The 16,487-nt window shown below is 42.0% G+C and overlaps 1 protein-coding gene across 1 annotated transcript in view; it reads right to left on the bottom strand.

Moving 5' to 3' along the window:
* The window catches only part of plekhn1 (pleckstrin homology domain containing, family N member 1), a 36,709-nt gene extending 23,423 nt beyond the window's left edge, over window positions 1–13,286 (bottom strand). The window contains exons 1-5 of the mRNA XM_068016755.1: window positions 13,216–13,286; window positions 10,928–11,042; window positions 4,440–4,586; window positions 2,786–2,866; window positions 2,114–2,201 (exon numbers count right to left, since the gene is read on the bottom strand). Coding sequence (XP_067872856.1) covers window positions 2,114–2,201; window positions 2,786–2,866; window positions 4,440–4,586; window positions 10,928–11,042; window positions 13,216–13,274 — 490 coding nt within the window. The 5' untranslated portion in view covers window positions 13,275–13,286. The remainder of the gene's footprint in view (window positions 1–2,113; window positions 2,202–2,785; window positions 2,867–4,439; window positions 4,587–10,927; window positions 11,043–13,215) is intronic.
* Between the last annotated feature and the right edge of the window lie 3,201 nt (window positions 13,287–16,487).

Here is a 16,487-nt window from a genome sequence, read left to right as displayed (position 1 = left end):
ACCGAACCTGGGTCGCCAGAGCTGTGAGGCTGCGGTGCTAGCCACTGCGCCACTGTGCCGTCCATTACTTCCAAGTATCTTGCCTTTAAAATTAGCATATTTACCCAGAAACATAGAAGCATAGAAAGATTTACAGCACAGGAGGCCATTCAGCCCATCGTGTCCATGCCAGCCAAATGGCCACCTTCTGTGCTGTTGTAGGTTACGGAACCTCAAGCGTATATCTTTTTATAAATGTGATGAGGGTTTCTGCCTCTCACAACTCTTTCAGGCAGCGAATTTCAGACACCCACCACCCTCTGGGTGAAAACATTCCTCCTCAACTCCCCTCTAATCCTTCAACCAATGACTTTAAATCTATGCCCTCTGGTTATTAACCTCTCTACTAATGGAAATAGTCCTTCCTATCTGTTCTATCCAGGCTCCTCATAATTTTATATGCCTCAATTAAATCTCCCTTTAACCTCTGATGATTGGCTGGGTGTACACTCGGTGTACTCAGTACATCATGAGAAACTCACTGAAGGAGTAATCATTTTGACATAATCAGGGAGAGTATTTTGACTAATAAGCTCTACTTGATTACCAACTATGACACAATTAGGGTATATTGTGCAAGTGAATTTCTGACAAAGATATCACAGAACTAAAGCAGGCTGTTTGGCTCAAGCAAACTATAGTTATCCTGTTAAAAGACAAAGACTTAATTTTCTCATTTTTTTTCCAGTTGATTTTGCATTAAACAAAATAGCCTCTTCACAGTACATCAGAGCTACTGATAGCAGTGAACCCAGTTAACAACAAATGGGAAAATCACTAACATCAGACTACCCTGGAAACTTGCAAAATTTTAAGCCGTGATTAATTCTTCATATAATTTTTAATCCTCATAACTTTTTAATTACTTTTCACATCTCCAATATAACCCTGATGGCCAAGGCGACAGATTTGTGTTTATCATGGCGAATTGTGGAATGTGATTCCTAAAATCCCATATCGCAAAAATGGAAGTTGGTTCCATTGGTCATTGTAAATTGGTCCTTTAATACTCACTTTATGTGCTAAAATTGAGCAATTTTTACAATCTGATTTAAAGTTTTAGAAACTTAAAGATTTAGTCAATAAATTAGATTGAAATGATTTTTTTAGAAAAATGTTATCTAAACAATGTCTGATTCTGCTATAAATGGGTAGTGTTTTTCTGAATAACGTGAAGTTGGTGCATGCTTTCCAAAAAGTTATGAGGTAGAATTTTAAAACGTTTACATTTAAACAAAATTCCTCAAAATCTTCAGCAGTTTAACAGTTCTTGCACTCGATACTTTGCAGGGAACATGTTTGCCAGTCAGAGATGCATACTTGTCTCACTAGAAGCAAATCATCTCATAACTCCTACACAGGTCATAACTGTTTGGTTTAAATTTAAGGTCTGTGTTCAGCCATGGTTCCATCATGAAGCCCACTTCTACCTCGTGACCTGTGGTGTGCTGAAAGGGAGGAAATGAGGTCAACACTGGACTAGCGGACAGTCCTGTATGTCACTGCTGCTTTGCCTGGGGAGAGAGTGGAAGGAGCGGGACAGGAGGAGAAAGGAGGGAGAAGTGGGAGGGGAGGGGAAATGGGGAAAGGAGACAGGTATGGGAAGGGGAGAAGGGAAGGGCAGAGGGGAGGAAAAGGGGAGGTAAGAGGGGAGGGTGAAATGGGTGAGGAAAGGGGAGAGGTGGGGGAAGGAGAGGAGAGGGGAAAACAAAGAGGGGAAGGGAAGGGTGAAATGGTGAAGAGGTGGAGGGGAAAGGAAAGAGGAGGTGGAGAAGGTGAGAGGAGAGAGGAAGGAGAGAGGATAAGGGAACAGGAAGGAAGAGAAGAAGGATGAAACATGAAAAACATAAATGCTCAGAAAACAGACATTCAGAAAGCAAAAATTAAGGACAGCACTGGTAAAGAATCCAATTGCTCATTAAATAAAAACTTGTCACATCAATGTCATGATCATTGCAATCCTCAATGAATGGAGCTACACTTCAATATTAAAGGAATTTTGGTTGTAAAAGATAATTAAACAGAAATGACATTTTAATTGGATCATTTAGTACCTAAACTATTTGCTACATACCTGTAATTTGAAATGCGTGGCTCTGCTCTGATCTGCTTTTGGTGTTTTCCATGCTATGTACTGTAATCCCTGCTAAGGGTAGCATGCCCTAGACACAAAGTAGAAGATGGGATTACATGCAATGCTATTACTGTGCTTGTGACTTACCCAATTCATAATTAAAGGCCCTTCCACCATGAAACAGCACTGTGCTATATTGGTTAGCACAATTGTTTGAAATTCCTTTGTCCACTATTTTACATTAACCCATTCATTCATTAAAGTAACACAGGACAATGTCAAGGTCAGGATGTTGGGCCTACAGGACAGGTTGCCCAGACAGACTATGGTAGACTGGGGGATAGCAGAGATTTATTTCCATTTTGGAACACATATTGGAAATTTACACATCCCAAAGAAGGATTTGGAATAGGGAGTGACTGAGGGGTAATGGTATTTTTTGAACTTTGGGATTGGTTGATTGGACCACAATGAGGACTCTGCCTCTGCTGTACCTTCTTATCTTTTGGAACAGTAGCTGATTCAATGGATGCACAGAAATTGAATCCCAATGAGAAATAATTTATCTATTTTTTTAATCCTGTGCAACGAAAATATCAGGACATTACTCAATGCCCATTGGACGGGTCCTTGCTCTAGCTTTGCAGGATGGTGAATTTAATTTAGAATTACCTGGTAAGTCAAGCCATGGAAATCATCAGAGAGAATAAGCAGGTGGTTTTGGAAAAGCGCCAAACATCTGTCATTTATATCCTACAAGAGACACAGATTTCTTTACAAACAGTTCAGAAGGGCACAAATAAGGGTTATATCAGAACATAAGCAGTGAGAAAATATGAATGCACATGGTCAGACACAGCAGATTATGGTTAGATGGCCCTTTTAAGAGAAATCTAGAGATGGTGTTTCTCTGGAATTAACAGCCTAACAAAATTTCACACTTAAAAATTACATGTTCCAAACCTACCTATTCTCACAATTTTGTTATTGGATTATTCACCTGCTATGTTTTGCTAACGGATGAATTCCAGGCCCACGCCAGGAGCTTGTTCCTGGTCTTGCTACTGGCTGCAAATATTTATTTTGCCACAGCAAGACGGCAAGTGATTGCCAACACGTTGGGATATTTCTGTTTTCATCTGATTCTACTCTCTATTTATTGCCAGATACCACAGGGAGGAAGGCGAGGGCGGAAAGTTTGGCCAGCAGCCAAGTTTCGATTGGGAAGAAATTATATATACATACAGGCCTTTTTCAATCTGCACCTTGCCCACTGCACACCACCTGGGATACGGTTTAAATACATCACTGGATTCCTGGATGACTGAATAGAGTTCTGCCTGCGTGCAGTTGGAGATGGATTGCCAGCTTTTGTTACCTCTAGACTTATCTATTCCAATGGCTGACCTCTCATCTTTCACCATTCATAAACTTGAACTCATCCTAACTTGTACCAAGTTCCAGTCACCCATTAGCCCTGAAGCCTGTTGATCTTGCTATGCTTGCTATGTAAAGGCAAGTTGTTGTTGACCTTTACAAATAAGACCAATGGTTTTGAAAATCTAAACCTTGTGACGTATCTCAAAAACATCCAAAAACACTTCACAAAGAACACATTATATTATGTGGTTATACGAGTAAATGCAGCAAGCCATTTTGTACCCAGGAAGTTTTTTAACATCCAATTAAGCCGTCGGAACAGGTCCTCAGTGTTGCATTGAAGTCGCAGTCTAACTGCCCATTCAAATCCAAAACTAACATTTTGGGATCTGGTAGGTGAATAATTTGAGATATAATGGGGTAAGTGTCGAGTACCTGGGAGGAAAAGGTGACTTTGGACCAATGGTTCCCAAAGCTCTCCCAACACTGGGGGTTTTCCTCACCTCATGTCTGGGCCTGTTGTTGACTAATTGATAGAGATTAATCTCTGTGATTAATCAACAACTCCATTATTGTTGTATCATGGGGCTATCAGGATGGCAGAAGATGAACTAAACGGACCTTGGTTGTTTTTTCATCGAGCAATTCGTATGCTCCGAAATCCTGGAGTGGGGCTTGAAACCACTATCTTCTGAGTCAGAAAAGAATTCTATCCACTAAGTTAAACTGATAAAGTAACAAGGCTGGGATTGTGTGCCTCAGTCTGATTGTCCCTTTCTGCTCACCTCAGTGAGGACAGTAGGAAAATGGTTTGATCTGCTGGTCCCCATACCCCATCCCCCTCCTGATTTCTCAATGGGCACTCCCAGTAAAGGCCTCTTGGCAGATTTGTACCTTGGTGAAATCAGTCCTGTGAGAAATGTCTGATCTCCGAGTAGTTCCTTACCTTGCAGGGCTCACGGCTGATTTTCACCCTGGAACAATGAATTATTTTCCCTAGATCTTCCAGCTTCATCCCACTTTGGTCCCATTCCATGATAGGCTTGTAGAGCAGTCTGTTTTTGAGATCCGCTTCATCGTTTTGCTTTGCTTCCTAATTGAAATATAAAATAGTCATGATATACCGTGCAGTAAGCAATGGGGATTAATCACATATTAAAGACACATTGAGGGAAATTTTAACCCCAAACACTGGCGGGTTTGGGTCAGGTGGGATGTTAAAATGTTAAAAATCTCAAACCCGAACACAACCTGCCTCGAACCTGCGCACTTCCAGTTTTAACAGAGGCTGTCTGGGGAATGGGCAACTAACCTGTTCCTAGGAGGTGGGTGGCACATTTAAATATTTTAATGAGGCTGCGAATCTCTCATTTTTTCTTCATTTTAGTTTTACCCCTGGCTGACCGGGCTTTCTAGGCCTCAGGAAACCCAACAGCTAACAGGAGGCGAGGACAGCTGGATCCAGAAGGTAAGTGCCATTCCAGCAAAGCTTGTGAGCCAGGACGAGTGGGAATGCTTCCCCATCCCCCTGCCCTTCCAAGCCGACCTGGAAACCACACCTGTGATCTTCCGAACCCCCGCCCTCAAACCATTCGTGATCGGAGATACCTCACCCCACCCCGAACCACAACATGCCCCCAGCCTTTCAGATTCCCCTATCCGGTCTTTCTGATCTTCCGCCCCTCCTAAGTCCCAGTCCCCACCCACCTGAATAGCCTCCGATCTCCCCAACTTCTGGCCTCCAGTTTCCCTCTCCCAATCCCCCAACCCCCAGCCATTCTGATCTCACCCCCACTGCCCCATATGGCCTCTGATTTCTCCACCACCCTCCCCCTGCCCCCCCCGGCCTTTCTGATCCCTCCCTCCCACCTCTCTGCTTTCCAGCTCCGGTCTGATGATGAAGGTTTGCCCACCTGACAGCCAGCCAGTCTCCTAATCTGGCCAAGAAATGGGAAACAGCCAAGTCAACATAGTCAAATCTAAACGAAGGATGTAGAATAAGGCCTGTGCTCACCTGATGTCCACACGCACTTTCCAGGGGGGATTATTGAATGGCACCAGGAATGGTGACACTGGTTAACTCCCCCACCTCTACCCCTCCCTCACTCCACCTCTATAGTCCAGGGTGCTCCAAGCTGGTGCCATGATGTTCCATAAGCCTCGGTACTACACTGGGTGGCACATTTACCAACTAAACCATTGATAATGCGTTAACTCTAGTTTGGATTCAACCCACATATTTACCTTCATGAAGGATTTTAAGTTATAGTTTAACATTGAGGAGAGACACGTTAACAATGAGTTCACACATTTTCCCAAAGAATTACAGTTGACTCTCCTGGGATCGAGTGATTCTGAAAGCAGTGTTTCGTGGCCAGAATGGCACTCACTGGGCCTGCCATTGGTGTCACCCACATTCTTTTCGATAAACCTTGACCTCTGTGAATCAAAAACTCCTGTTGACACCTTCCCCTATGATTAAGGCATGTCTTTAGATATAAATCATGGTAACTAAGATATGAGTATGATTGGTGAAACTCGTTTGTCTGCTATTTTAAACCCTAATAAAAGGATTAACGCCTTATTAGTTAAAGCAATACATGCAGGAATTTCATCCCAACAGCCAAAAGCATTTGTTGCTGCTACCGCACAACACAATTTCCTCCCAAAAAAATGTTTCATGCTGCTCTCTTCAAGATAGTTAACAAAAATATGCTATTCATTTTTTTTAGTTAATAAAAAAGAAACCCTCTTGGCTATCCTGGGCAGAGGAGGAATGTGCACCGGCTGTGAAACTTTGGAATAAAAGGCTGTTCTGGCGTGGCAGGAATGCTTGGGAACAGAGCACAGACTGTTAGGCAAGACTATTCAGCTCCAAATCCATACGGGCCCCACCCAAGTGTAATTACTGCTGCATCTGTTCTGGGCAAGCAGAATCACTGCTGAGGCCAAGTGTGTTTCAGGCCCAGTTCCACAGAACTTGGAAACTTGGACAGACTCTCTCCGACTATGGATTGGCAGCAAGTTTGCAAAGGGAGGCCCATTTATTGCACAAGTTAAAACAGATAACGGCAAACGCTGGGACTTTGGACTAAAAGAAAGAAATTGCAGTTCTATAGAGCCTTACATGCCTTCAGGATATCCCAAAGCACATTGCAGCCAACCACCTTTTGAAGTGTAGCCTCTGTTGTAATATAGGAAATGGGCCAGCCAATTTGTGCACAGCAAGCTCCCACACACTGCAATATGATAAGTAACCAAATAATCTGCATTTATTGATGTTGATTGAGGGTTACAGGACATTAGGGAAAACACCCCTGCTCTTTTCCAAAATGGGATCTTTTATGTAAGCCTGATGGAGCTCTCAGTTTAACATCTCATCCAAAAGATGGTATGTCTGATGATGCAGTGCTTCCTCATTACTGCACTGGAGCATCAGCCTAGATTATGTACTTAGGGGACTTGATCCCATAACCTGTTAACTCAGAGGCAAGAGTGCTACCACTGAGCCGTGGCTGAAAGACAGGCAAAAAATGAACCCCAGAGAAAACAGCACTTGAGAGAGAGAGGAAGAGCGAGGTTAACAGCTCTAACTGAACCATTTTGACAGGGTGCATAATCAGCAATGTTATAACTTGTCCTTTCTCTTTACAGATGACTTACATGCTGTGTACATCTGGGCATTGCTTTTCAAGTGTTTGGAGATGCTGTGCATGATTCTAATGAATATTTATTTTAAAACGTATTTTGTTTCCTCCCTTATTTCCCTTTGTGGAGTTTTCCTAAACCAATCCTAATTCTCCACGATGTTAATACTGCAGCTGACAGTCTGCAGTTGCACAAGAATAAGGAAGCCTTGCAATATCCCTCAACATTAATTGGCATTTATTTGGTGCCCTTGATGTGGTCGGGCTCTGTCAGTACATCACCGCGGCAGGATGATGGAAAACTTGGTCCAAGCCGGTAAAAAGGCATTGTATACCATAACCGTCTATAGCTCAAGCATGCCTCCATACCCTATCAGTCAAATCCTGAATTAACATGTCTTCTCCACGACTACACAATAAAAACCACTGATATGTCAAATTATTTTATTACACAGTAAGGATACCATCATCCCTAAACTATCTCTAAACTAAACTAAAATGTGAGTCACTGTAGCTCAGTGAGTAGCACTCACCCCTCTAAGATAGAAGGTTGTGGGTTCAAGTTCTATGCCAGTTTGAAGTAAGCACATGCTGGTTTTTCAGTCTGGTACTATAAGTATACTAAAGTGTATGGTACTAGTTTGTAGAGGAGCAGTGAGTTCTTCCTGGTGTGCTGGGCAATATTTATTCCATACTTATCACATTGCTGTTTGTGGGAGCTTGCTGTGCACACATTGGCTGCCCCATGTTTTATGTAACACTTCAAACAGTATCTAATAGGCTGTAAAAAACGTTGGGATGCCCTGATGGTGTGAAAGGTGCTATAAAAATGTAAGCTATTCCTTTTATTTTTGTTAAATCTAAAATTAATTTTGTAGGCAAGGCACTCCTTGAGGATGTTAGGAGATAAATTTTCCAAGACTCCACACTTGGCATGGGCTCTTGCTTGATGTTGAGGAGAACTGGGTGCAGATCAACAGGTCCAATTGGTAGGTGCTCCTAATTTTCATTTCCATAAAATCAGGACTGTCTCAAGCCAGATTCATTGACCTCAGCACCTAATGCTCCAATCTACGCTCCCGTTGAAAGAGAATCCTTGCTGAAATCCTGATCCATTCTTCTGTTACCTCCAGACTGGACAGTTCCCATACTCCTGAGGCTGGCCTTGCATCTTCCACCCTTCCTAAATTTGAGCTCATCCAAAACCCGGCAGCCGTATCCCAACTAGCACCAAGTCGCAATCATCCATCACTCCTGTGCTCGCTGATCTATACTGGCTCCTGGTCCAGCAACACCTCAATTCCACAAGGATTACCCTTGTGTTCAAATGAGCCCACCCCTCCCTATCTCTGTAACCTCCTCCAAACCTACAGCCTCTGTAAACTGCATTCTTCTAACTCTGACCTCTTATCCATTCCCCACTTCCTTCACTCCACCATTGGTGGCTGTGTCTTCAGGCATCAAGGACCTAAACTCTGGAACGCCCTCCCTAAAACTCTCTACCTCTCTCTCTTCCATTACGCTCCTTAATACCTATCTCTTTAATCAAGCTTTTGGTCATCTGTCCTAATATCTCATTATGTTACTCAACTCCAAATTTTGTTTGATAATGTTCCTGTGAAACACCTTGGGATGCTTTGCCATGTTAAAGGTGCTATATAAATGCAAGCTATTGTTATTTATGCAGATTTCAGCGTGAAATCATAAACACATTTGTTGTAAATGCATTTATGTTGTGAAAGATACTGAGCAGAGAGCATCTCCCACTCCAGGTGTTATGCACCTGTTGTGAGGGCTCAGTTGGAAAATCGATCCTTCTGTTTTCTCTTCAGTAATATGAACAAAAATTATCGATTGAGAAATCATAAATGATTGTCTCACACATTCGAAGATCCAGAAAATGGCTGACGAGAGCTCAGCAATGAGGCGAGGAAAGTCACCCAGCACTGCCGGTGCCTCAGTTCCCAGGAGGAAGCATGAGACTATCAGCATCATTGCTGACTTGCTGTATTTAGGAGGCAGTGGCGTAGTGGTATTGTCACTGGACTAGTAACCCAGAGACCCAGGGTATTGCTCTGGGAACATGGGTTCAAATCCCACCACAGCAGAAGGTGGAATTTGAATTCAATTAATAAATCTGGAGTTAAAAAGCTAGTCTAATGATGGCCATGCAACCATTGTCGATTGTTGTAAAAACCCATCTGGTTCACTAATGTCCTTTAGGGAAGGGAATCTGCTGTCCTTACCTGGTCTGGCCTACATGTGACTCCAGACCCACAGCAGTGTGGTTGACTCTTACATGCCCTCTGAAATGGCCTAACAAGCCACTCAGTTAGGACAATTACGGATAGGCAATAAATGCTGGCCTGGCCAGCGACGCCCACATCCCATGAATGAATTTTTTTAAAAGTTTAGACTGGTGGTACATGTACAGATGCAGCCTGGGGCTGGGAGGAAGCAGCATAGGATTGGAATTCTTACAGAGAATAAGGGGCATAATTGCTACTGCAATAGCTCGGGAAATTACACAATTTATTGCTTGGTAAAACCTGAGTTTTTACACCAAGAACAAACAGTGGTTTCACTGTCACAGCAATATGAACAAGGTGAACTCATTAAGGATGAGCCATCAACTTGTACCTCAGCGTAGCTGTACATCATACAGCAGGCATAGCCTCAGGAGCAGTCTGATGTCACCTTCTCACTGGCTTGTTTTCAATAAGAAGGTTGAGGGTGTATTATGTTACCAAGTATCACACTTAATACTTACATTTATACATAAATGGTGGAAAAAAGGTGCATTTGCACAGCTTTTATTGAAATGTCTCAAAGCACTTCTTGCAATGAATTATATTAGAGTGTAGTATCGCCATGAGTATAGACAGATGCAGCAGTCATTCTGGGTCAAAAATAGTAATGACATGAATGACTAGTTAATCTGCTTTTAGCCAGAAGTTTTTGAGGGATGTGCATTGGCCTGGACACCCACCGAATCAGAATCATAGAGCAGAGAAGTAGACCATTCGGCCCATCGTGCCTGTCCTGGCTCTTTGAAAGAACTATCCAATTAGTCCCACTCCCCTGCTCTTTCCCCATAGCCCTGCAGTTATTTCCCTTCTATTTGTCCAACTCCATTTTGAAAGTTACGATTGAATCTGTTTTCACCACCATTTCAGGCAATGCGATCCAGATCATAACAGCTCGCTGTGTTAAAAAAAATCTCTTCATCTTCCCTCTGTTTTTTCTGCCAATTTCCTTAAATGTCCACTATTTACTGACCTGGCTGCCAGTGGAAGCAGATTCTCCCAATTTACTCTATCAAAACCCCACCCTGCTCTTCTTCCAATAGTGACATGGGATCTTCTAATTCCGCTTGACAATCAGACAGGGCCTTAGTTTAAGGTCTATCCCCAAGGACAGCACCAACGACAGTGCAGCACTCCTTCAGTACTGCGCTAAAGTACTAGCCTAGATTATGAACTCAAATCCTGGTTAAGGCTCAAGCTGTCGCATCTCCCACATGACAACAGTGACTGCACTTCACAAAGTACTTCATGGCTGTAAAACACTTTGGGATGTCCTGAGGTCATAAAAGGTGCTATACAAATGCAGTCTTTTTTTTTACTGAAAGCACAGTGTTAATGAACTAAGAGAGGCCACTGTAACACAACAAGGAAGCTGGCACCCTTGTATTCTGTATTGTTATACACCCGTACCTCTGATATGGTCACAAATATTTTCAACTTGCATATCACGATTTTTAACATTTGTACAAATGGTATCTTACCTTCACTGAACGTGTTTGTACCTGCAACCTGAGGTAATCTTGATTCCGATCGGTTGCTGGCTTGTTCTGCAACTTGGCATAAATCTCTTGTGGTACTTGTTCCTTGATAGAGAGACTGTAATCAAAGTACATTTGTTTTTGAGGGATTACTGTGTATACATTTCAGCACACAAGTACTCTTCAGTGTTAGGAAGCATGAGGCTGACCTTGTGCTGTGTGATATTAAGTAACGCTTTTGACTGACAATTCCTTTGCGATTTTAACAAAGGAATTTGTGTATATTTTGCACTTAGCAAGGTGAGGGACATTTGCGCTGGTGAATAGACACTTGACTGCAGAGTAACTTCTGTTCCAAAGGTAAAGTATATCTTCCTCTGTTTGCTAACCTTGTTGAGAGAGTTAGCATGAGTACAAAACAGGAAACATGCCAGATCCAAAGGGTATCCCTTTGGTGCATCAATGTGGCATCTTTCTATTTCCCTCATAGACCCCATGATTGGCTGCCTGCGAGGGCCCATCTGCATCATGGCATGGCATTTACAGCACAGAAGGAGGTCACTGCCTGCGCTGGATCTTCTTCCTTTCATCCTAGTCCCCTGCCTTTTCCCATATCGTTTTGGGAAATAATAGAAATTACAATATGGAAGGAGGCAGCAAGGTCCCATCCCGTGACCTTTCTGGAGGCCAATTAAGGGCAATGATGCCAATGGAAACAACAGCGAGCCCAGCAAAACCATTTCACACAGCAATCTGCAGCCAACAGACAATGCACAGTTTCTAACAAACTCACCACATAAATGGCAAAGAAATGTCAAAACAAAAAGAACAGTCTTTATTGACACCAATTTTGAGGTGTTTTGATTGGCCAAGTAGGGAAAATCTCCTTTCCCTGGTAAGTAGAACAGAAATTTAAGATCATCACCAAGAGAATGAAGGGAAAGATATCGGGACATTCTGTTTTTAACTGAGAGGGTTGTTGGGAGACAACATGTCCTGACACAAACAGTGATGGAAGCAGAATCCATAATAGCTTTTAGAAGGAATGTGCGTAAACATTTTAAAAATAAAAATGTTGAAGTTTATGGTGAAAGGCCAGGAGATGAAGTGAACTATTCTTTCAAAGAGCCAACAGAGTGTAATGGGCTGAATAGCCTCCTTCTGTGCTGCAAAATGCTATGATTCTAAGTGCAGGTGGAGATAATATTTGAATGCCCATATTTGACATTCACTCACTGTTAGTGCCACACTTGACTCATGAGTAAGGTTCTCCTAAGCCTTTGAGGAACATTACATTTCGTCAGACAGTTTGTAGTTGGATTGTAGTGACATTCCTCCTGTCACATATGTGAACAAGATTACTGTGACCAAGAATTAAAATGGGCAATGGGATTCTGCACATAGCTCTATTCTACAATAAACAAAAACTGACTATATTAAAATAAATTGCATTATATTTGAATATGCACAAATTGCTTTGAAATCACACATCAGAGAAGCTCCCCCATTATAGCCCCATTCCTCCTACAACATTCTACAGAAGGAACAATACACCTAAAAAGACTGAACCTCTGAGCGAAGTTTTCACAAACCAACCAGAATAGGAAATGATGAAAAAACAAAGTGGCTCAGTGGCATAACAGTTTAATTTCTTTATGCAGTGCACTGGTTAACAGATTTGATCAAATCCGGTGCTTATTATTTTCACACATTCGTTAGACCATTTAAAATAAATGTGCACACAGCAAATTAATGAGTGCGCCGCGAGAGGACATTAAGCTTCATGGTTGTGGTTCAGTCTAACAAGAATTGGTCTAATACAAAGGTTCATTTATCAGTCACTCAAGCTGTGCTGTTAAGGTTTATCTGGAGCTGTGATTGAGTTACAGCCTTGTCACTCACTCCCATTCATCTATAATTTTGCACGTTCTACTGTTATTTTGAATTACCTTTTCACCAAGTTTTACTTCTAACAATGAATGCCAGTTTTGAATCTTTATGTTCCTTTACTATTAAAAGGAGTTAAAAGCTAAGCAGTTCAAAATTTGCTACATTTTGAAACTTCAATCTGTATTAACGATCACCCACCACTGTTTAAGAAAGCTTTCCTATCAAACAATGGGTTTAAAGAACATTAAAACATTTAGTCTGTTAACAGTGTCTAGTTGCGAGTTTTCTTGTGATTTACAAGTTTTACAGGAACCATCTTAGTGCTCTGCCAGTTAAAAGTTAGCTGAAGTTAAATAGTCTGGTGTTGTTAACACTGATTAACACATTTTAGGTCTACATACCATCTATCGCTCGATCTTTTTCCCCCCTTCCTTGGGATACAAGAGAAATTGTTGCCCATCCTAATCGAGAGGCCTGGCTGTATCACCCAGCAGAGACTCCAAACCCCAGTGCCAAATACAAACTGATAGTACAGTGCTGACGGCTTGCTGCTGTGTGTTTAACTCATTCCCCATTTCCGCTTTTAAGTGAATGACTCCAGTGGGTGGGGACTTGGAGACTCAACCTGAGTCAAACCTGACAGGTAGGTCAAAGGTCTTATTTTTCCCAGATAAATGTAACACCAAAATGCCTCAGAGTTAAATGAATCCTGAAGGCACATTCTTAGTGGGAAGAATTGTTGCTGTGTGTTATGGCTGGCTTGATGGTACAAGCCTGCTTTGTGTGCAGTCTCTTTGTACCACCAGCATTACTGTCAACCAGAAGCATGTTTATAATTGAATTAGCCTGTTTATTTTAGCTACTTAGGAGTACATTACCTCCCAGTTATTAATTTCGCTGAAAAAATACATGTATCAAGCAGCATTCGTTGCATTATGCCCACTAAAATGTCACTAAAAGTAGCCAATGGAAGAAAGTACACTTCAGACCGTATCATTTCAATCATGTGCTATTGTTAGCATGCTGGTTATTTGACAACAAGAAGTGCAAGGGAAGACTACCAGGCCATACAAGCCCACTGCACCTGTGGATGACGAAAACTAACACACCAATCACCCATCCCCTAGCAATGCTACTTCCTGAGAGAGAGGTACAAACCAGTTCAGCAAACAAAATCTCCAGGAAAGTCCTCTCTGACTCACTAAGGCAATCAAACAAAGCTTCGGGAACGAATGAGCATTTTGCCTCGATAACTGGAAGCCTGCCAAGCTCCTTTTTAAAGGGTGGTAGGAATTCTATATTCACCAGCTCAGCAATTTACTCCACTGTGACAATAAATACTTCTTTGCGTGTAGCCTGACTCTTTGCCTACAGATTTGACAGGTGTGATCCGAGTCCTACCATGCCTATCCATTTAAAATAACTTACCCAATCAGACTACATTTATGTCTGTAAGCCTACATATTGCCAAAGTAAGTTGTGCTAACTGTTGGATCCTATCCTCTTAGTTCTCAGACTTGGTATCATCCTAGATGCCCTTCACTGCACCTTGTCTACAAGCTCAACATCATTCCTCATATGCAGGACCAAAACTGGATATAAGACTTTGTGTGATGGTACAAGCCCTGAAGAGCCTAAGAATGGCCTTCATTACTGACATTGAATACAGAAGGAGCTTGCACTGTATAATATCTGATTTTCATAGTTACTGGGTAACTTTGTGAACAAAAACTTGAATTTGCATTGTTTCCTTAGCAGAAAAATATCCCAATGTGCTCCAGACAGGCACAATCAGACAAGTGTAAATTGTCAAGCCAAAGAGAGAGAGTTATTAGGAGGGTGACTACAATCTTGGTGAAAGGTTCAAGCAGTGTCTTAAAGTTGGAGATGCAAAAGTGTTAGGGGGAGACTTCCAGAGCATGAGTCCTATATGGGCAAAGGTGCTGCTGCAAATGGTGGGTGAAGAGAGTTGGAGATGTGTCTGTCTGGTGACTCCTGTTAGAGAGTGTGTGAACATCAATTTAAGATCTGAATATTACCCCTTCTCTTAGTAAGAGAGCATACCAACATTCATTTTCTAGGCTGACAAGGTACGGTCACTGAATAACCAGTGGAACTATCATCCATTCGAGACCTGGTTGCAAGGTGACCGAGGCTGGGAACTGAATATTCAGGGGGACTTGACATTTGGGAAGGGTAGGCAGAAAGGAAAAGGAAGTGGGATAGCTCTGTTAATAAAGGATGATATCAGCACAATAGTAAGAAATGATCTTGGCTCAGACGATCAAGATGTAAAATCGGTTTGTGTGGATTTAAGAAATAGCAAGGGAAAGAAGTCACTGGTGGGATTATAGGCCCCCAAAGATAGCTACACTGTAGGACAGAGTATACATCAAGAAATAATAGGGGCTTGTGAGAAAGGTACTGCAATAATTGTGGGCAATTTTCATCTTTATATAGATTGGACAAATCAAATTGGCAAAGATCTTGAGGGTTAGTTCATTGAGTGCATTTAGGACAATTTCTTGAACAATATGTTGTGGAACCAACTAGGGAACAGTTTATTTTGGATCTGGTAATGTGCAATGATACAGGATTAATTAATGATCTCATAATAAAGGATCCTCTAGGAAAGAGTTATCAAAACATGACAGAATTTCACATTCAGTTTGAGGGTGAGAAATTTGGGTCTGAAACTACCATCTTAAACATAAATAAAGGCAATTGCAAAGGAATGAAGACAGAGTTGGCTAAAGTGGACTGGAAAAATAGATTAAAAGGTAAGACAATAGGAAAGCAGTGGCAGACAGTTAAGGAGATATTTCATCATGGAATTTTTCTTTGCCGAGAACTAAGAAGGAAAGACTCTATGAGAAGGATCAACCATCCGTAGCTAACGAATTAAGTTAAGGATGGTATCGAATTGAAAAAAAGACATACAATGTTGCATAGATTGTTGGTAGACCAGAAGATTTAGAACATTTTAGAAACCAGCAAAGGATGACAAAAAAAGACGAAAATAGATTAAAAGAGTAAACTAGCAAGAAATCTAAAAACAAACTGTAAGAGCTTCCAGAAGAATATAAAAAGGAAGAGAGTAGCTAAAGTAAACATTGGCTCCTTAGAGGATGAGACTGGGAAATTAATAATGGAAACAAGGAAACGGCAGAGACTTTGAACAAGTATTTTCTGGCTGCTTTCATGGTAGAAGGCACTAAAACAAAGAACAAAAAACAGTACAGCACAGGAACAGGCCATTCGGCCCTCCAAGCCTGCGCCGATCTTGATGCCTGTCTAAACTAAAACCTTCTGCACTTCCGGGGACTGTATCCCTCAATTCCCATCCTATTCATGTATTTGTCAAGATGCCTCTTAAACATCGCTATGGTACCTGCTTCCACCACCTCCCCCAGCAGCAAGTTCCAGGCACTCACCACTCTCTGTGTAAAGAATTTGCCTCGCCCATCCCCTCTAAACTTTGCCCCTCACACCTTAAACCTATGTCCCCGAGTAACTGACTCTTCCACCCTGGGAAAAAGCTTCTGACTATCCACTCTGTCCATGCCACTCATAACTTTGTAAACTTCTATCATGTCGCCCCGCCACCTCCGTCGTTCCAGTGAAAACAATCCGAGTTTATCCAACCTCTCCTCATAGCTAATGCCCTCCAGAC

Source organism: Heterodontus francisci, chromosome 37 (assembly GCF_036365525.1).
Source record: "Heterodontus francisci isolate sHetFra1 chromosome 37, sHetFra1.hap1, whole genome shotgun sequence".
NCBI lineage: Eukaryota > Metazoa > Chordata > Chondrichthyes > Heterodontiformes > Heterodontidae > Heterodontus > Heterodontus francisci.
This window is presented reverse-complemented; position numbering and strand designations above follow the sequence as displayed.